The sequence below is a fragment of the Ictalurus furcatus genome, chromosome 6 (genome assembly GCF_023375685.1).
Source record: "Ictalurus furcatus strain D&B chromosome 6, Billie_1.0, whole genome shotgun sequence".
Taxonomy (NCBI): domain Eukaryota; kingdom Metazoa; phylum Chordata; class Actinopteri; order Siluriformes; family Ictaluridae; genus Ictalurus; species Ictalurus furcatus.
Genome location: NC_071260.1, coordinates 23,638,085 through 23,660,172, shown reverse-complemented (window position 1 = coordinate 23,660,172; position 22,088 = coordinate 23,638,085). Strand labels below are relative to the sequence as shown.

At 42.0% G+C, this 22,088-nt stretch overlaps 2 protein-coding genes across 2 annotated transcripts in view; both read right to left on the bottom strand.

The window, feature by feature from the left end:
- fam117bb (family with sequence similarity 117 member Bb) overlaps nt 1–1,213 on the bottom strand; it is a 33,475-nt gene extending 32,262 nt beyond the window's left edge. The window contains exon 1 of the mRNA XM_053627210.1: nt 281–1,213. Within this exon, the coding sequence (XP_053483185.1) occupies nt 281–992 (712 nt within the window). The 5' untranslated portion in view covers nt 993–1,213. The remainder of the gene's footprint in view (nt 1–280) is intronic.
- Nucleotides 1,214–2,612: 1,399 nt separating this feature from the next.
- bmpr2b (bone morphogenetic protein receptor, type II b (serine/threonine kinase)) overlaps nt 2,613–22,088 on the bottom strand; it is a 60,607-nt gene continuing 41,131 nt past the window's right edge. The window contains exons 4-13 of the mRNA XM_053627208.1: nt 17,574–17,684; nt 17,390–17,481; nt 17,077–17,307; nt 15,528–15,642; nt 13,387–13,547; nt 13,048–13,195; nt 11,741–11,877; nt 11,269–11,441; nt 9,724–11,018; nt 2,613–6,507 (exon numbers count right to left, since the gene is read on the bottom strand). Coding sequence (XP_053483183.1) covers nt 6,236–6,507; nt 9,724–11,018; nt 11,269–11,441; nt 11,741–11,877; nt 13,048–13,195; nt 13,387–13,547; nt 15,528–15,642; nt 17,077–17,307; nt 17,390–17,481; nt 17,574–17,684 — 2,735 coding nt within the window. The 3' untranslated portion in view covers nt 2,613–6,235. The remainder of the gene's footprint in view (nt 6,508–9,723; nt 11,019–11,268; nt 11,442–11,740; nt 11,878–13,047; nt 13,196–13,386; nt 13,548–15,527; nt 15,643–17,076; nt 17,308–17,389; nt 17,482–17,573; nt 17,685–22,088) is intronic.

The following is a 22,088-nucleotide window of genomic DNA, read 5'->3' as shown; positions in this document are numbered from 1 at the left end:
TTCACAGCTTTTGAGCCGTTACCCTCTGACGGCATGTTCCTGCCTTCACTACAAGCAAAACATTTCTTTTAGTCAGTCATCAGGGTATTGAATTGTTAGACAAAAATGACTGAGCCAGCTGATTAAGCAGTCTTTTCGTCTCCCACATAGGGTTAAAGCAGAGAGTGTAATGTTACCTTAATGACTGAGATGGAATGAATGCTTGTGTGAGTGATTATTTGTATAATCATGTACCACGTTGTGTATATGTATATGTATACGAGTACGGTCGACAAGTTACCTTTGTGCACAGGTGAGCTCGGGCTTATTCTCTCAGGTGACAGTCTGTCATTTTCAGGTGAGCCCTGCTGCGAAGATGCCAGGGCTTTGCCCCTGTGCCCACAAGACGCTGAAGAGGAAGAGGAAGAAGGGGTACAGGAGGAAGACGTTGGCCCTGGAGGATGTGCACCGGCTGTCAGCACCAAACTGTCCGTCAGTGAGCTGTGCAGCAGGGAGGGGGAGGGAGAGGGGGAGCCGCTGTGAGAGGGCACAGAGAGGGAAGAAGGCACGCTGGCATGAGCTGATGCCACACTGACCTGCGGGCACTGCGTGTGTGGAGACACGGGAGAACTACATCTGAGTGCCGAGGAAGAGGTACACGTAGGAGATGCGGACGGGCTCAAAGCGGCGCAGGAGGAGGAGGAAGAAGAGGAAGAGGTCGCGGCGCGAGAAAGAGCGCACAGGCGACTTCCGGCTGCGTCGCATCCGCTGCTGCAGCATTTAACGTTAGCGCTATTTCCTCCTCCACCGCCGCCGTTAGACAGCGCCATCCTGGTCGGTAGGGGGGGCTGTGGCTGTGCTTTGAGCTGGAACGGCACGGTGGCTTTCATGGGCAGCAGGCGGTTCAGTAAACTCACCCCGGCGCTGAGACCCGAGGCTCCGCTCGAACTTCCGCCGCTCACCGAGCTGCAGTTGGACGTCGGCGAGCCGCTTTTACGAACTCTTTGGGACATGACGCTCACAAACTACCGAAAAAGAAACCCACAAAAACAAAGCGTGAACATACGCCAGGTATGTTTGAGGTCGTGGACACTTTTTTATCCTTCTTGTGTCACTCCATGCAGCGTGCCTGTGTCTTTTTGTTTTGTTTGCACGGCTCCGCTCCGAGTCTGTGGAGCAGAACCCGTTCCCGTCCTGAAGTAAACTACACAGCAGTGTGAGCCACGCACCGTCAACTCCTGCCAACGCTCCGCCCATCCCGCCTTCTGATTGGTCAATCCTCGACACAAGACAACTTTTCATTGGCTGCTTAGAGGATCCTTTTAACTCTTTAAAGTTACACAGGCCTGCTGTGGATCTTTTACAAAAACACTGTACAAAGCGATCATGCTGTGTATCATACCATATGTCACCTTGTAACCGCACCTTATTCACAATTTGACACGTCTGACGTTTTATTTCCCAGAAAGTCCAGTCCAGTGTGTGTGTCAATATGAAATCCTATAAGTAAAGCCAGTTAAGGCTGGCTCCAGATTAAGTACTTTACCTAGCAGGACAGATTATGATTACGCATTTATCTCCCTGTTATTAGCGCCATCTTTATTTTCCATCGTTGGGAAATGGCTTTGTTGTGGGGAACACGTGCTTTTGCATTGATGCTGTGGCTTCAACACCCTCCTGTGGTCAAAATGTTGTGATACTGCTATGGATCCTCTCCCCCTTTTGCAAACGTGATTGTCTCACATCCATACCCTAAATCAGTGGTCACTAACCCTGTTCCTCGAGATCTAACTTCCTGAAGACTTTAGGGCCAACTGTCAACATACCCACCTGATCATCTAATCATTGCCTTAAGAGGTTCTTGATCAACTAAAGCAGGTATGTTTAGATTTTGGTTTTAGATGAAACCTGTAGGGCAGTTGTAGCTCAGTGGTTAAGACATTAAGGTCATGAGTTCAAATCCCAACCTTTCACTGCTGGGCCTTAAGCCTCAACTGCTGTTTGTATAAACGAGATAAATGGAAGTCACTCTGGATAAAGGTGTCTGCCAAATGCCATAAATGTAAAGGTCTCAAGGAAGAGGGTTGGTGACCACTGCCCTAAACAGTTACACTTCAAGTCTCACCTTATCTCCAGTGAATAATCTCACCTGCATACTGCTAAGGACTGTAATCATAAAGCCTGTCCTGCATTCAACCCATGACTTTGATTCATGACATGCTCATTCAGAACATCATTTCCACACACTCAGCATACAGTTGTGAAAGAGTAATGATTAATAAATCGCACAATCCGGTGTCACCCGGAAGAGCACGGATCCATTCAAGTCTGGTTCCTCTCAAGGCTTCTTCCTGTCATCATATCAGGACATTTTTCCTTAGCACTGCCACCTCTGGCTTGCTCATTAAGGATTTACATCTGGATTTTTATAAAGCTGAGTTGTGACAATATCTATTGTTAGTAAATTTCAATTCAATTGAAATAAATACACTTCCCCGTACCGGAACTATGTATTGCATGCACGCATGCCATTATCTGAAAATAATACAGCATTCATTTTTTTGGGTTGAACATTAAAGAAGGAAACAAGAGGCATGGCTTCTTTAATATAGTCTTTAATCAACTGAGTAATGCAGGGTTGTACAGCAAGCTTTATTTCTAAATGGCATTAAAACATATATCTTTTTGAGTAGACTAAACTGAGTAGTTATTTGTTCTTTTCTCAAAGCGCTTACTTTACAAGTTGCAATAGAAAACATTTCAGCGGCTTTTTGTTGCAATAATCTCAGCCACTGTTCTCAGTGGAGCCAACAGCATCAGTATGAATTTGAGGACTGAAAAAGGAAAAGGAAAGAAAGAAAGAAAAAAAAAACAGCAGCTCATCATGAACAAACACACTTTCCATTCTCTCCTATACATACACGTAAAGAAAATCTGTTCTAGTTTATTCCTGACGATAAAATGACACACTGCTAAATTTTTGCATCCGCCTGAATTTGAAAAGAGCTGCAGTGGTTGTTGGGATTAACAAAACAGCACATTTTCTTTTTGCTTTTAGTGAGTTTGGGGATGAAAAATCAATATAAAAATGCTTGATTAGACTTCCATTATGGTTAATATTTATCTGGTATAAATGGGAACAGTTCAGATGACGACATAATAATAAAACAAACACTGCCTGTGTTTACATAAATAGTTTGAATGTGACAACCTCATGACCAAAGCTGCCATGTTTCCTCTAGAGAAGTAATCATTAACCCTCTTAATTCCAAACATCACACCTTCTTAAAGAATTCAGTTATGGCCCTAATCCAGCACCAGTGCACCTGATAATCAGTTTACCTGATTAGCCGGATCAGCTCAGCTGGATTAAGGTTGGAACAGAGTTCTGTAAGAAGAAGGGAGATCTCCATAAACCAGATTTTTTTTTTTTAACTGATCTAGAGAACACCACATGGTGTGAAGGCTGGTACTTAAAGTCTAAGCATTAAACTCTTAAACAAATGCACTCAATTTAATCAGTACAAAACACACACGGTTTTAGTCTAATCAGCATTGTACACGGGCACCTGTAAATGTTAATCATTTAGCAATATGCTGTAAAAAGCAGTGACATAATTCAAGAAGAAGACCAGAGGTTTGACTCAAACATATTCTGCATCAGTAATCCTGTGGGCTAGATATATCAGCATTTTTAGATGATCAGTAATTGAAAACTAGGAATAAAACAAGTCACTTCTTTGCCTTTTTACTGGGGTAATCGCTTCCGTTTGGCTTGAGATGAAAATGGCATGTACATAAAAAGTTAGTTAGTAATATCTGTCTGACACAACTGTGCTATTTTATCTAGAGATAAATATCACAGTGTTATAACATTGTTCTTGGTCCCACAGCAACAGTTGAGCCTTCTGTATATGTGCAAGCAAAAGCACACTATACAGATATGTACACCACATCGGTGAAGCTATATTACATACATACAAAACTAAGATTTCAGCTTAAACAACTCGGGCAGAGGAAGTAAAATAGATACTTTTCATGAATAATAAGTTTGTCAGTGAATGGTTTTCTCGCATAGTCCTGTGAATAAACTGGTATGCGATAAGTGGCACATTTTTTTTTTTTTTTTTTTTACTTAAGAGGATAACTGAAAATTTACAGCATAAAGTATGCTAGTTGTGCATTTTAAGTCAGTCTCTATAAGGGCGAGTTTTGCTTTGCAATACGAGAGGTTTTTCTTATTATGGAGCATCACTATGTAATTATTTCAATGGCTCATATCTGAGCCTGCAAAATGCATCAGTAATTGTGGGCAAAGAAGGAAAAAAAAAAAGGTAAACTCCTCAACTGTATTTAAAATGAGGAATATTTCACTAAATTGTGTGATGCAACGTTTAACACACAGCAATTATCAACAAGGGTGAGTGTAGTAGCACTGAAATGTAGTTTAGTTTACCAGGATTATCTAGCAACATTTGTTCAAACTGCTCATACGCATGAATGATACTGAAGCACATGGATGGATGACCGTGCAATCCTTAAACTACCAACAAACTCAAAAGGGATGCAATGTATGATGATATTCATTAGAATAATATAATAGAACATAAAAAATAAAGTATCTGGACATACAGCCTTGAGGTTTGGCCCTTGGCACTGTTAAAAAAAAGGAAATACATAAAACAACTAAATTCTGAAGTAACAGCCTTGTATATGCATCATCATGTGCACATATAATAAATCACTCACCTAGACTCAACCTCCCTGTGACAGTATGATTGTACACATATGTACAAATGAAAGCTAACCACCAATTCAAGATTACTCTGATATCCAAGACATGACCATGACCACAACTGACCATATTTGTCATTTCAGAACAGCTGTCATAAACAGAGGTTGATGAACTAAAGTAGCTGTAATACGCACAATAACGTACACATTTAGTTCCAGGTCTATGTAGTGTAACATTAGATATAAATTACATTTGAAGTACATACTTGGTGTCCACGCTGCTGTTTGTGACTGGAATGCAGAGAGCAACACCTAACCTACGACACTTGTCCATTTTCTCATATCAGTCCTCTGCAGAAGTATCGAGTCACATCTGATCTAGCACTCTCGCACAGATCCTTTTGCAGAGAGTAAAGCGTCAGACTGTTCACGTAAACACACTCGCGTAGAGCCACGAGGTTCCTTGCAGAAACCTAGTCCACGTCTTTTCGAAACAATTAAATGAGTGAAGTATGTACTTCGGTCTCTGCTGATAAGGGAGAACATTATTCCAGAGATCAGACTGAGATAGAGCTTGATTCAGATTGTAACAGAATTGAAAATCCTCCATCCTTCAAACTTCTTGTGCACCTCCGACAGGGGAGAAAAACCATACACGCGCGCACACACCCACAAATCGTTTTTACCTTTCCCTCTCAGGATTGATAAGAAGGGATTGTCATACAGGAGATGTTTCTTAACTGCAGACAGCGGTGCTTGAAAAGACAGAAGATTCCAGGTAAGTGCACCGTTTAGTTTACAATATGCTAACAAATGGAAAATGCTGCAACATACAGAACAAAATGAGCACCTCAAAGCTAAAGCCTATTGCACATTTCAGAATGTAATACAAACATGGGGGATACGTGTATATATTACATACGACAAATGCGTGAATGTACTATGCATTAAACATAACAGATGCTATTGCAGTTAAAAAGGTCTTAGAGACCACTGCACCTTCTATCAACTTTTATATGGACTAGATTTCATTTACGTCCATACAAACAGTCTAGCATGATTGTTAAATCAACAAATTGTCATTTTCTCTTTCCCCCACCCCCAAAATTGTCTTATTTTTATTTATTTTTTTTAAATCGTTTTAAGACCAGATTTAAACAAGGTCCAAGACATCAGACATAACTATATGATTAAGATCATGATTATAAAAAAAAGTGCAACACATACAAGAAAGTAATTATCAAACAACCAGACACGCAATCATACTTTGATTTACAATGGGACAACAAAAATAATGGAAGCATTTTAAGCCAATGATGCTGCATAGCTGGGTTCGGTTTAAAGCAATTACTTCAAAAAACAAACAAACAAAAAAAAGGTCAGAGAATTTCAAGAAATACCACGATGTTAAGTGCTTGCAAATCGTATCTTAGAAAACTGTTTTCTCTTCCTCCTATAACATGCTGCCAAACTCTCCAGTATCAATAAGCTCCTTGTGGCCGTTTCTCAGCAGGGTAAAAGTTTATAGGCGGGTCATGCCAGGCGGGTCAGAGGAGAGGGTTGCCGTGGCAGTTCCCCCTCCAACCAGGAACACGGCAGTGCTGGATTTAGAGCGAGTAGCACCTGCTGCACCCTGCCCTCCACCTGCCCCGTTGTTGTTGACTTCTCCATCCAACGTATCTGTAGAGATGACCCACGTGGACGGGCGCCACCGCTTCAACGAGTAAGGCGTCTTCACACGTCTCTTTATCTTCTCCGCCGATGCGGCTTTTCCCTCCTGAGAGGAGCTCTCACCTGTAAGAAAAAGAGAGAGAGACAGGAAGTTAGCTAACTACATAACTGTGACTAAGTTTGTGAATGCAGCTACATTTTATTCCACATCAGTGAGTAACAGCATTGGGATAAATGTCTATGATTACAGTACTAGTTTATATTCTGATGCATGGAAATACAATCTAAAAATAAATGCAGACTCGAAATGTTCATCTTTACTAAGCATGCTCATGTCACCTTTTAACATTACAGTAGGCACCCGAGAAATTATTCTGGACGTTACTTGAGCAGCGTTGTAAGTGAAATACAACAAATCCAAGAACATGTACAAAAACCTTGTATATCTCATACGTGACTGATAAACAGTCCAGCAGGAGTACCAAAATAAATATCCTTCATATCTTCTTAATGGAGCCAGATACATTTATCAGTTTTAGTCAGGCCTTTTTATAATTTTGTTTTGTTCAGCTACCGTGCGGAAAGAAAAAAACAAAACGTGTCTAATTTACGCTTAATGGACTGCACTGGCGTCAACATGGGCGTAATCAAGGTTGTGGCCTGTGTTCTGGCAGCATGCGGCTCTCGGTCATCGTGTTATATGCATGAAACTACTTTTTGATTGCAGGGAGTGTCGATCCCTTCCCGTGTTAAATGCTGAAAGCACAAAACAAGCCTTAAAGTAGACACAAAAAAAACAAAAAACAAAACAAAAAACACCCACACTCGGTCGGTCATTTCATGCTTTGCTGTGTATGCAGGAAATTTGCACGTGTAACATATTTAAGGAACTATACGTTGTCTTTCTATTTTTGTTTAACTTAGATTGAAGATTTCTAGTGGTTTACACTAGTGATGTTCCACCCTCCACTAAATAATACTATACAAGAATCGAGAGCATCTTCAATGTGTATAAACACACGGCTATCTTTAGTTGAATGTTTAGTATAAGCTTCCTGCACCATCCAACTGTACCATGTTTTCTGGTACATACATCATACATTATCGCTGTTTACAACTGTAGCAGAACGTTCTCTGAATCCTTATCAGCCCCGAGACGTTTTCCCTCCCTTTCCACTACAGGCAAACAAGAGAATAAAAGAACAAAGAGAAAGAGGGACAGAGGAAGGGAGAGCGATAGACCGGCGTTCTCTTGTTTAATAAAGCGGTAGTGCTAATTGGCCGGGTAGAGAAGGACACTCGGCACAGGAACACACACACGGGGGGTCTATCTCTAGAGGATGCTGGTTGTGGGCATGCTGGCACGCACACTAGGTAAGAAATGTGAAGGCATGGAGAAAGAATGAGGGACGGAAAAGAGAATAGATGGCAGTGAGAGAAATGGAGGGATGAGAAAGCGCAGGAGAGATAGACCTGTTGCATGCTCACAAAGTGGTCCTCAGAGATTTGAAACACTGGTTTTGGCGATGTGGCAAAGAAGATATAATGACGCATCATAATAATAATATTGTTATATAATAATATTCAGGACAGACTTGTTCACCTTGAAAGTATGAATAGGCAGGGTTTTAAATGTACTAGTTGAGAAAGTTGGGTTTATATAATCAGATAATCTAGTCAAGCAGAGTCTCTGGCTCCAGAGTAAAGACACTTCAAGAATTTCAACCAATCATCAAACAGAAAAAGGAAGTATTTGTACTTTGTATTGGTCTTTCAAATATGGGAATTCTAAATTATTTGTCAAAAACAACTCTGCCTCTTAGACGAGGCTCCAGGCGAACGCCATCCCGTTGTCCCAGGGCCGATAAAAGAATAAAAATAAAAAGACCTGAAGTGGTTGTCAAATGTGCCAGCAGCCTAAAAGCAAAGTGATGAAACGACGAAATGATGTAACAACAACAATCCACCATTGCCATTAAACCGTGTATTAATGTTAAGTAAACTACTCTGGTTAATCATGTCAGTATGTGTTGAGTGACTCTAGATTAGCTAGAGTGCTCTCTCAGCTCTTCTACCGGCTTCCATTAGTAGGCTAGTAATGTTCATAATGATGAATTATTCATATCATATGTATGAATAAAACACAACAGGGTGTCCTGTTACAGGAAAATAATCAACAACAAAGTGGTGTGATGCTGCTTAGTGCGAAACAAAAGCACTGTAACCACCCTGAAATATATAACAGCACGTCCCAAACAGCACGTTCTTCCTCTTATACCACAGCAATTACTTCCCAATTCTATGAACTTCTATGAACAGCTGTCACCAGTTGTCACCTCACCAATCTCGAAGTTCTCTAAAAGTAGGGATGCACCGAAATGAAAATTCTTGGCTGAAGCCAAGCCAAATGTAATGAAAAAATTGGCCGAAGACCGAACACGTTTTTTTCCTATTTATTTTGCCATTTTTTTCACCATTGCATAAATTAAAGTCAAAATGTGCTTTTTACTATTTTGTCTTGCTTTTCAAAGAAAAAAATCAATTACAAAAAACTACAATTTCGAAATATTTATTTAACACTGAACATTTTTTTTTCATTCCAGCAGGCATAGGCTACCAACAAGGCACAATATAACTTTAAATAAATAAATTAGTAAAATAAAAATATTTTGATGTGGTCATCTTTGAGCCCCCCTTGAATAGCCTATGTTAGGCCTATAACTGACTGCTGAAAGAATGTAACACTCGGTAGCCTACAACAAAAAAGTGCATTAAAATGTGCATTGACAAGAGTGCAAAAAAGTGGATGGACCCACAACAAATGAATAATTGTCCTAGACATATGCCTACTTCTTTAACGGACATTCTTACGTCTTTCTCTAACACTTTAAAATGCTTCCACACTGCCGACATGTTTGCTGCAATTAAAGCTTCGCGCGTCTCACTCTGGTTGCTAGGCTATTTGGTCGCGTCATCAAACACGTCATTGTTCGGTCAAATTTATTCGGCCTTTTCACTTATTTCACTTGGTGCCAAACACCAAAAGTGCTTTTTTTTTTTTGCTATTTTCGGCAGAATAATTTCGGTTGCCAGACATTCGGTGCATCCCTATCTAAAAGCTCAGAAAACAAAAATAAATGCAGCACAAAGTGCTGTCATCAAGTCTTTCTAGCAGCAGGAACAGCTTTACATCAGCGATGTGGTTTCTCCGATCATCAATGTTAAAACGACAAGCTGCATGGAACCACATGTATTCAGAAAATGCATGCAAGGCAACCATGGACAGAGAACAGATAGTGAAATGTGAAAATAAGAGACAACAGGGAAGAAGCGCTTCACCTGACACAGAAGAGTCCTGTGCAGTGGTCGACAGGTCCAGGGAGTTGGGTCTCTCTGGTCTCCTGGGTTTGTCCTGTCTCAGAGGGGCTTCCGCCTTTGCTTGCAGTAATTGCAGCTCTCCTGGAGCAGGTCCCACAGGTATTGCACTTCTTGTGACTGGTGCAGCAGAAACTGCAGTGTGGACGTTGCTGTTGTTGTTGTTGTTGGAGTTGGTGCGGCCTGTGTGCTCTCGGCGCAGCAGGGGCTCGTGCTCATCAGGACTGGAGTTGATGTTGATGTTCAGCCGAATGTCATCCCCACTTAGCTGGCTCTGGAGCAAAGGCAGGCCACCTCCTTCACCCTGTGGCCCAGCTGGGTTTGTGTTCCCTAAGGAGCTGCTGGCACTACTGGTACCACCTGCATAGCCATTAAGCAACAGCACCCCAGCTCCACTTCTCACTCCTGGCCCGTTATTGGTTAGCGTGACTGGATGAGGCTCTGCTGCAGCCACCACATTCATCTTAGCCACACCAGTCTCCACCTGCTTCAGGTTGGACTTGTGTCTGCCAAACTTGAGCCGGGAGGATGAAGACTCCTTGCTGGGATTTTTGGAGCCAAGAGCCAGGCTGGTCGGCCTCTTGGGGAGATTCTGTTGTTTTGGAAGGGGAAATATGGTGGGTGCAACACTCGATGCCCCACCGCTACCTGCTCCAAATTCAGCCTGATGCCCGCCTCCGGCCCCTGCGTTCACCTCAGCTGCTAACTTTATAAACGGATACAGCAGACTGGAGCTACCCGTACTGAGTGGGTCAGGAGCGCTGAATTGCTTCTGAGAATGCTCCATCAAGTTCTCATCAGAGCTCTCCTTCAGGTTCTTGTCCACCTCCTTAGGGTCCAGTTTGGTGGTCTCCAGGTCTTCCTGGGTGAGTTGCAGGCAGACAGGCACACTTGGGCCTGCTCCAACCTCCTCAGATGGGGCTGATTCAGAGATGGTGGACATGACCGTGCTGGGGGTGAGGCCTGCTGTGGTAGTGGTGGTGCTCGTGGACAGACTGGCTCCGCTGGTCTCAGGGCTTGGGAGACGTGCCTGTGCTTGTGCCTGTTGTCTCTCGTAGTTTATGGAGTTCCTGTTCTTTTCTCCTGTGCCCCCTGTGCCAGGGCCACTCAAACCAATGCCACTCACTGAGGATGTGCCTGAGGTGGACGTGTCTCCAGGAAGGTTCTTCACCATGCCATCATGGTCCTCGATGTATGAGGAGGACGAGTAGTCTGGATAAGGTCCCATCTTTGGAACCCTGCGACTGTGGGTGAGGTTCCTACAATGGGACAAGTTAAAACAGAAGAGAGATCAGTGTATATTCAAAAATTTTCCAATCTCCATACATTTGACCTATTCAGACTAATTTAAAATCTTAGTTCATTCATAAATAATCATCCATGATTATTTATGAATGAACTTATTTATGAATACATCACAACGGACACCACAACTAGACAGTGCTCTCAGAAACTAGTGCTCGTGTGAAGTCACACAGAAAGCTTAGATGGCCGTGTGTATTAGCAGACCTCTCATTTTGAAGGGCTGTGCTCATCGGGTTGACCGTGGGGCTGACTGACTTGTTCCTGTCCCAGATAAGAAGCAGCTCTGCCATGCGCTCCTCTGCACACTGAGCTGTTAAACGAGCCTCTGCATCCTGATCCCAACAGTCCTCCATCGTTTCCTTTAGGGAACGAACCGCCTAGTAAGAGAGATGGGGATTGTATACAATCATCCGCTGTAAAACAGCCTACCACACTTCAGTAAAACGGATCCGTATACACAAAACCATGCTAATTCCCTGCAGTCTTTTGTGCTTGCAAGTTTTTATGATTACCTGCAGCTCAGCTACAAATACTCAGCTGAGAGCATTCTTAACTCCGGGATCGAAAGAAACCAATCCAAATGCCGAGTTGCTATGATGATCTGAAGCACACTAGGGTGCCAAAAATGAGGTTGTTTCTCTTACACAAACTGAACAGAACACACACGCAATCTCACCAGACTGTTCTCTTTCCAAGCTTCGGGGAACTTTGGCCTCTGTTTCTCTCGGGAAACCAGAACCTGCATGTCCTCGAAGGATGGGTGGTTTCCTACCTCTGCCTGAAAAGACATCTGGTACTCTGGTACGGTCTCCCCTGGAAACACACACACACACAGTTATAACACTAAAAGAACTCAGTTCCATTTGTTTGTAAACATTTGTAAAATAGTGTAAAAATCTGAAAGTAAAAACAATAAGTCTGACTATGTGCCATTAGTACAGGTTCAGCTCATGAATAATATAGACGATTAATTAGACACTGACTTCAATCCACCATGGAATGCATAACACTGTAGGGCAGCAGATTACCAAGACTGAACTCAAAAAGCCTTACACAGGTGGTGCTGCCTTATTCAAGAATACCACGGTAACTAATAAAAAAGTATACACCTGAGACTATCAACTATGAGACTGCCGTCTGGATGAGGACCCGGCAAAAGTATTTCAGTAGACTGAACCAAGTACTTGAAAAAAGTACTGTAGTAGAACTGACCAACATATGAGCAATTCTAGTTTTCTCAACATGATCCAGCTCTGATTCTGTAGTAGATTCTCTGCTGCAGTTTATCCAGTCACGTGCCTTTATGTAAATTATTTAGCTGAAGGCATCAGGCCAGAGACTAGCAAGAGCGTGAGGAACATTAGGTCACAAATGGGAGGTTTTTCTATTTTTTTTTTTAATAGACTTTAATAGATTTTTCATTTTATTTATTTCATTTATTTATTCACTTTGGTCTGATTAGCAAACCAATGACATGGCTTTAACAAAAAAAACCCCCAGACGTTAACAAAAACCATGTTTAAAGACCTAGAACTCTGAGACTGTCTATAGCGCTATTCAAAACTGACAACATGCAGCACCACTATGAAAGAAAATCCCTTCAGATTGTTTTATATATATCCATAATCATCAGCGGTTAAGCATTAAAAGGTAACTGGTTTCGCCATTCAGTCATGTTAGAACAGTCTCCCCTTTCCCGTGAGGTCCGCTCCATCTTTAGCTATATTCTTTTGTGTTATAATATTAGTTAATGTGAAGAATTTTAATGGTTTGTACAGCACTTTGGATCAACTGCTGTTGTCTTTAAATGTGCTTTATAAATCCATTTGACTTGTCTTAGGTGTTTATCCAGAACATTTTGGTTAAATATCCCTGGTAGAGAATACAGCATGCTATAGAAAAGCTCCTAAAAGTAGCTCATATCTTTCTACAGCCATTTCGCTTAGCAATATAATGCATATTGTATAGACTCCTAGATCTCACCTGGGAAAAGGTCTGTGCAGCGCATGAAGGTCTCCCAGTATATCAAGCCAATAGCATACATATCCACCTGCTTTAGAGCTGATTCACAGTCCCTCAGGTTCACTGCTCCTTCCAGCACTTCCGGGGCCATGTAGCGGATTGTACCCACCTACACAGGGGCAAAACACTGGTATGAGAAAGGAAATGGCAGCATATTTGCATAGTACACCTCAGAATGAGCTTTGAAGTTAAAGGAAAAAAAAAAAAAAAGAAAGAAAGAAAAAAAAAAAAAAAATCACAGACGATAAAACGGGGCCATTATATGAAACATAATTTGCACATTCATTTTGATCAACATGCCTCACTGATAGCAGCGTTCTCCTCCTCTCCGGGTCGGACAAGACGGTTTCCTGTTAGTTTCATGGACAAACCGAAATCACTGATCACACACGTGCCGTCGTTCTTGACCAGAACGTTTCTGCTGTTCAGGTCCCGGTGTGAGACTGCAGGTTTATACGTATCTAAGACAGGGAGGGAATTGTTTTCATTAGCTTTATTTTCTGTTACAGCGGATTAAGGGATTATGTATCTATTGATGGTGCACTACGTCTTTGTATCACATAAACCATAGTATGTGAAATTTGTGTTGCTGTATTAAGAAAAGTTAATTATAAGGAAGCAATATCAATTTTAGCAGAAATTGTATTGTATTTTATTTATAAATTAATTTAGCAAAGTAATGTTTTGTTGCTAGAATTTAACTAAATTGTACTTATGACAAATTCCAAAAAAAAATTCACATTAACTATACATGTGCTCACTCTATAGGGTATAAAATAACAGCACTGTAGAACTTAGAAGACCAAAAGAAAACCATTTGAAATTCAGCCACAGGAAAAGCTTATCAGAATCAGATAATGTCTACATAAAGCAAGCTCAGCAACACAAGACTCATTTAACCACAAGTTTAGGAACTGCTGATTTTCTACACTTAGGCTACTGACAGTAGATTATACCAAGATTAATGCCATATGTAATGTAATGCTGCTCTTTTCACATCCAAATGATTAGGACGCAAATGAGAAATGCATTTTACTGCTACTAACAAAAAGTCAAATCAATCTATCTGAGAAAAAGGTCATGAATCTGAGAAGCAATACTATAAAGAAAAGCTAAATGTGAGAAATGTAACCCCGAAAACTGTATTTAAAAATAATAATATTAATAAATCACAGTAAGGTTTTAATCTCTTGCTCCTTATTGAGCAAAACCTGGTGACTTTAATAGCCTTAGGTACTATTTCTACACAAAGGCTGCCAGGCATTTTTTGGAAACAAGGTCTGTCCTGCGAAATACTGTAATGTAGCAAAACAAACTCCATTAGTACCAAAAACATGCACATTGTACAGACAGCCACCAGGTGGCAGTGCAGCAGTTGGTGTAATGGCAGTGAATTCCCATGCTCCTCTACTGCCTGTATGTGTCTGAACTTCAGGGTCTAATGAAATCAAAGCTTGGGGGGAAAGAGAGAGAGAGAGAGGAGAAAGTGAGGGAGAGAGTGTGTCAGTCAGCACAGAGTTGAGCCAGACGGAGACCCAGTAAGCATCTCTGCCACAGCTCTCTGGCACACTGCCATTACCAGGGCAACTACAGGAGCAAAACACACAAATTAGCCTCATCTTATCTGTACTGCTCCTGCTGTTGGCCCTTTAAAAGACCAGGTGACTGCAGAGCTGTTAAAATTTTGCAGACACCCCATGCTCACCATTTCTGTTCTCTCCCTTTCTTCCTCGGGCCTAATAAGCAGCACTTTTGACATAAAATGCCTGTCTGGATATATTTTTCACTGGTACATCTATGTGCTACTACTGGGATTTGGCAAGAGGGCCACTGTTCTTTCAAACAAAATGACGCAGCATGAAAGATGGCCCGATGTCTGATTCTCGTTTCAGAAAAAAAAAGAAAAAGAAAGAAAAGTGTGACCTAGATGTACAAATCAGAGTGTCCCTGAGGTGGATTCAAACTGCCGGCCTATGGGAGGATTTGCATTGCTTTTTTAATCCAGTGTGGTTAAAAGCATGCAACAGCCACACACAACAGGGTGGACTCCACTTGTATACCCTGCTCACTCTTAGCTTACCTGGCCACTTCTAGCAGATGGGAACAGAGTTACTCTTCATTTGAAAGAGAATTAAGGCATAAGTACCTGATGAAGTTCTAGTTATCCTTATTGATGTTAAAAGGTATTAACTCAATAAATCAAAGTACCAAACAGATACATGCCATATATTTGTGCAGTTTGCTGTATGAAACATAAGCCAAGACAGATGGCCACTGAGTCTCATCTGAATTCTGGTGAAATTTTATAATCAGCATGTGCAGCTTTCTTATCCACCAGAGTGGAGTATAAGAAATGAATGTGTGTAAAATGTGCATCTGAGAGAAAGATTGGAGATTATGTTTCTGTGTGTATGTGTACAGAAGCTGAAGGTGACCCTGACCTCCTCTTAGCAGCTCGGTGTGTAGGTAGGCCAGTCCTTTGGTGACTGAATGGGCGAGACGGCAGCAGCTCACCCAGTCTAGGGCATGAAGACTCAGGTACCGACACAGAGAACCCTACAAGAGTAGGCACACACACACACACACACACACCCCCCCACACACACCATTTAGGATGAGACACTTTAATGATGCACTCACCCTCAGTGCTCATGTGGGGGTTGGTAATATTCATACCTAAGTTCCTAATAAGTATCATGGTGTAGTGTTTACCCTTCATGCTAACACATAACGTATTTCTATAAACACTGCTAAGCTAACTGAGCTGTGACACAATCATTTTAATGCAGGGAAATCAAGAACAAATGTTCCTGCAAAAGACGGCCAACTCCACCATATACTAAATGAACGCTTTTACCTTTCTAAATAGTTTTAATAATTATATTAATCAATAATTTTTGCAGCCCTAATGGCTACAGTGATTAGCATGATAATGGTTACCCACAATAGTCAATTCTGGAGTGTAAGTGCACATAACACAAAGCCACCAGGCTCCAGATCTTACCCCACTAGGGACACTTTCTACCCCATAAGAAGTCTTTAGAGTCCTCTCAGTCAGCCTAAGAGCTGTTATTTTTTCTGAGAGGAAATGCAAACATTTGCCTTTGAGTACTCCCCCCAAACACCCCGAGTTTAAAGCTGTGAATGTAATTCCACCCAAGGTAAATAATTAGCAGTGGAGTGAAACAAGAACAAACGGGGCAGTGTGTGAACAGCGTAATGTCTGTCTGTTCAGACACAACAGAAAAAACATTCATTCCTGCGTCACACCCATACACACATGCTAGACAGGTGTGCCTGTTGTAACATGTTACACTGTGCAAGAATGTGCTGCTTTCAAGATCAGAGGAGCCAGGAAGCACACAGTTGTTCATGTCATTAATCTGACTTGTCTAAGGGACGGCTAATTAAACTGTTAGTCTGATCGAACAGTCGACAGTTGTAAGTAGTGGTAAATATTTATTTAATAAATAAATAAATAAATAAATAAAAAGAGAGAGAGAAACCATTCTGTAATTCAAATACAGCCTGCTATCATTAACTCAACACAAAGAGGTAACCGACAGAAAGAGAAATCAAGTGAGAGAGAGAGAGAGCATGAGCAGGAGAGAGCAAAAGAGAGGGAGCGTGAGAGCGAGTGTGAGAGTGAGAGAGCAAAAGCGAGCGAGTGAGAGCGAGTTAGAGAGACCGAGTGAGAGTGAGCGACCGAGTGAGAGAGAGCGACCGAGTGGGAGAGCACAATGAGCTGGTACACAACACAGCAGGCAGTAGGAGAAGGGTGTAACACCATCTGAATCTAGAAAAATTCCCAGCCCAGATAGACCGGCTGGACATCTGACTCCGCTCTCATCATGGCCAAAAATATTAAGAGGTGTTTAAAATGAAAGCACAGAAATAAGGTCAGTTGAAGGTAAGCAAGGGAAATTCTACACTCTTACACAATCCAGTCAGAGCTGGGTGAGTTGCAGTGGCGAATGGATTAGTACTCACATGTGGGTAATATTCCATGACCAGCAGGTACTCCATGCGGCTGTCCGCTGTCAGACGCTCGTCTCCTACGATGAAGCGGGCTATGTTGTCGTGCTCTAACAGGGGGATTCGGTAAATGGCTCGCTCATTTACAAAGTTCTGACGGTTCGTGTAGCTGAAGACCTTTACTGCAACTGGACGCTCATCCAGAGAGCCTTTGTAAACCGAGCCGTAGCGGCCACGGCCAATCAGCTGCAAAAGACCGTCAGAGGAATCTTTGATATAAACTGTATAGTATAGAGAAAAAGTCGGGGATTAGAGTGAAGATGCGCACCTCCAGTAGCTTCAGACTGTCTAAATCCACTGAGGGCTCAGATGCTGCTGCCTCCATCATGTCCATATTGTGCAGACCCTGTTTACGTTCTCCTGAAAAGCCAATGACACACACACACACACACTCAAATCACAATATCAATTTCATTGAGATCCACAGTCATGTAGTAGGTATTCTATCTCACCTGTCAGCATGCGGTAGCCAAAGAAGACGGCCACGATGAGCACGGCTACGACTGAGACAGATGCCAGAGTAATGAAAATGGCGTCTTTACGGTGCATAGGCTGTCGTTCCACTGAGGGGACAGAAAGAGGTAAAGTGTGGTCAGTATCTGAGACTCTTTGTTCGAATGTAGCTACAGACCTGTCCAAGTTTCCGGAGAATAGGAAGTTGTTAATATTCAGAACAGCACGTAAAGCTTAAGCTTTCCCAGCTGTGATGAATCTCGGTCTGGCTCACAGAATCTTCCAGAACATTTCTTTCCTGCAATGACACTACAGTTCAATGGACTTATCTCTCTTACATTCCTTTGGTATTTGGAGGTGTAGTCTGAAAAATGAATGAACAAATAATAGATGACATCCAAAGACCTGCCTCTCACGGCCTACTGGAGCTGAAATCAAATCATCAAAATAGCAGCCCACATCCCTACTGCTCGCAATAAATCATTAAAAAGGTCACAACACCTTCTCAGAACCCTCAGACTACAAACAGTAGGAGATCACAGCAAAATGTGATTAGATGACTGCCTAAGATAAGCTGGAAATGCTGTATGTGAGCCAGCAAAGCCAACTGGATTGGCATGGAAAGCAAGGCTTTACTGTCTCTGACGTCAAATAAACACACACGAGCACACCGAGTTACTTTCCCTCTGCACCGAATCTGTACAGCATCATGCGACCATAATCAACATACATAATGTCATTTCAACCACAACAGTTTGCCAACCCTGCACACTAGTCAACACAAACGAACACAGAAACAAATCTGCCCATAATTGAGGTCAATGTTTTTTTAATCTGATTGAACAAATATGCTTCCTATTTAATCCATGTTTCAATCCAACATCAATCAAAATGCAACTACTACTATCCTGCTGATATTGCCCTCCGGAGTCCATTTCCCCCCAGATACATGCTTGAGTAAAGAGTTTCAAATAACACGATCCCTCGTCCTAGCACTCTAGACAGAGAGAGAGAGAGAAAGAGAGACAGAGAGAGAGAGAGACAGACAGACAGACAGACAGACAGAGAGAGAGAGAAAGAAAGAGACAGACAGAGAGAGAGAGAAACAGACAGACAGAGAGAGCTTCACACCTATTTACATTTTATCCACAGGATGTATGTGTTTACAATATCAGGACGATTTGGCAATTTCTCTCCACAGAGGCCACTCGGGTGTTAGTTCAGTCCCTAGTCATCTCAAGATTGGACTTCTGCAATTTGCTCCTGGCAGGTCTTCCCCTGAGTGCCATCCAACTACTATAACTGATCCAGAAACTCCTCGAGTTTCCCTTTACTGGCGTTCTGTAGCTGCCTGCATCAAATCTAAAACATTGATGCTTGCCTAAAAAGCCCAAAACAGACCTCACGCCTACCTAATGCACTTCAAACCCCACTCACTCTGCACCTCACTCCCTTCTGCCTCCAACACGGCTTAACTCAATCCAACATCTCTCAAGGTACAAGAAAGACGTGCATCAGGACTCTTCTCTGTGCTAGCACTGAATGAACTTCTCCCAGGTGTCCAAACACCGAAGACTTCAACAACAAAAGCAGACTTTGTATTGTTTTTGTTGCAGTACCAACCCATTGTGCTAACTGCTCTCTAACAGGGTTTACCAGGCTGATGGTATTCTTAGACCCTGACCCATTTGTACTAGCATGAGGATATATGTTTTTATGGAGATTACAAGTCACTTCTGTAAGTCCACTAATGCTTTAAATGTTAATGTCAGTCTCTCTCACCCTTATAAACAATCATACAAAAACTTGCAGACTGACTTGCACGTACTGTTTACATGTCCTGGAGCCAGTAATGTTTGGCCTGGAGGCGAAATGTCTGCCTGCCCTTCCTTGTGTACCGCCTATGCATTCATTCCCCTGCTTCCACTTCCTGCACTTCTTTCTTCATCACTCCATCCATTATGGGCTCTCTGCTTACTTCCTCCTCTCTGCTTACTTAAGCGCACTATCAGTCCTCACCGCCCCTCTCATCTCACATGCCTTTCTCTATCACTGCTCCAAATCCCCGCTCTTTCACTCGCTCTCCCATTCTCTCTAGTATACTGTTACCTTTCACACAGAGCTGGGAGTCAGACCAATGGGCTACTGGTCCAATGCAGAAGCATGAAGTGATCTGATGCAGAACGAGCCAACAGGACAGAGCTGGTGAATGGATCTAATAAACACTCGTCATGTATTTACCCCTAGTCTCAATGATCTATTCACAGCACTTTTCCCCCTTGGCAGTGTGGTAGGCAGGGTATGGTAACAAATCAATCAGTGATCCATATTTTGTTGTTCTCACTGACAAGTGATCAGTCCCATAAATAAGTACCCATGCTTAATTTACCTGGGTACCACATGTACCACAGGAACATGAGGCTGGAGCTAGAAATAGAGCAGATCATGAGCAATAGATCAAGGGTCATGAACTGTCAATCAAGTAAAATGACTGGTATTTAAATAAGAAAAAAAAAGAAAAATGAAGGAAATGCATAATACCATACCAAACGGTTTGTCAAAATAGTATACAACATTTTGTACTTGTGTATATAATGGTTTACAAGTTATAACTAGAATATGGGGCGTAGGTTTGGGATAGAGCGGACCTAGCCAGAATCACTTTTTCTACTAGATAGTATAAAACAGAAATCTTCAGCAGTAGTGTCTGATAACAGTCCCACTGATTCTGTGTAAACAGCTGCTTTATGTCTCTTCATATAAAGCCAAAATCAGACTTCAAACTAAAGTTCCTCGATTGTTGCTGCTGTTAGTGTTTAATAGTAACAATCTATTCTTTTCTTCTCCTTATTCCAGGTTGAGATAACTAATTATTATTTTATATTGTTTATCCATTTAATATTACAGATGTATTATACATCTAACGTTTGCCTCAGGTTTGTGTAGACACAAATATATGTTGGCTCGACCAGAACTGGAGCTAATGAATGCATCCCATCAAGACAGAATATCGACTGAACCCGAATATCAACCTTGTACACAGAGAGCAGGCGCATCGGTGGTTGTAAGAGATCTGCCATGTGCCTGTATCGATATGACATTATTACGTTACGTCCTTGTCCTCTTCCGTGGCTTGTCTAATGTGGTTTCCTCTGCTCTCCTGTCTGTGGCAACAGAGGGATAGCAGCAGTCGCAGTTTCCCTGGGCTACCAACCCTACTCACAGATCACACTCCCACTCCCAAACTGCATAGCAACCCACACCCAGCTGCAGTGCTGTCAATCACACTCCTCGCATTCACCGAAACGAGCTGCTTCAGGTTTTATTGGAAACCCTGCTTATGGGAACTGCATCAGCAAAAGCCCTTGAACCCTTTATAGGCAGGGGAAAGAAGGGCGTTCCCATGTGTTTCATCAGGAATGTGGTAAATGCATTGTTGTGTGCATCCTCAGTTGTTTTTAATGCATCACTTGCATACTTTACAAAAGGACTATTAAACAATAAAACATGTTTTCGCTCATATTTATAACCGATACTTTAATGTACAACATAGTAATGTATGGCCTTCTTTCACTGAAGATGACAAAGCCCTGTGCTGTGGCTGTCTGTACGGTTGCAGCTGCACACTTTTGGAGAATTTAATGCTCAGCAGCATGAATTTGTAGTTAGACTAAATAAGCACAACGATCAGCTAGGGCATTTTCTGTGGATGCACAGATGTGTGGTCATACAGGTATCTTTACCCCCATTCCTGCGGGTAACAACAATAAGTCCGACAACGACGGTCTCATATCTACAGGCACGTTTAGTTTCAACCAACGTTGCACAGTTTGTTAATAAACATTCAGTATATCAGCTAGCATGCTCTTCTACATCCTGCTTATGTGTAGATGTGTCCGATAACTACAGAACTGTAAAATTACACCGACTGGGCATAGTTATCTGAACCTAAAAGTCAATAATATTGTGGTTAACAGCGCTTATGTAGTGTAAATGTTTGACATAATTGCAAAATGGTCATATCTACTGCAGTATCTACTGCAGAGACTGCTGGGTGAAATCCCATGGGCATGGCTGGGAGTCACATCTGTCTAGAGAGGTATCTAATATCTCTCAAATGACATGAAAATACGTCTGGAACCGGAATCCCGTTCCTTTCATTATATTATGCGTATGCAATTCCCTCTGTTTCACATTTAACATGCGACACATGGCCTTGGTCATGATGCAGAAGATATTTTAATTTCATAAAACCAATTTATCCTTGCAGTTATTAATCATAAATTGCCGCCACTTGTCTCTTGAGCATAAAAGCATAAGAGAAATGGTGCTGAGCGAATCAATTAAGTTCATTCTCCTGCCATGCCAGCCAAGTTAGCAGGCTGGCAGAGCAGTCATCTAAATGGCTGGAGTGGTAGCATGGGAGGCATACACAACACAAACACCATGACAGTCTTCGACCCAGAAAAGTGGCATCTCATGCTTTCGTTCCACACACACACATCATTTTACAA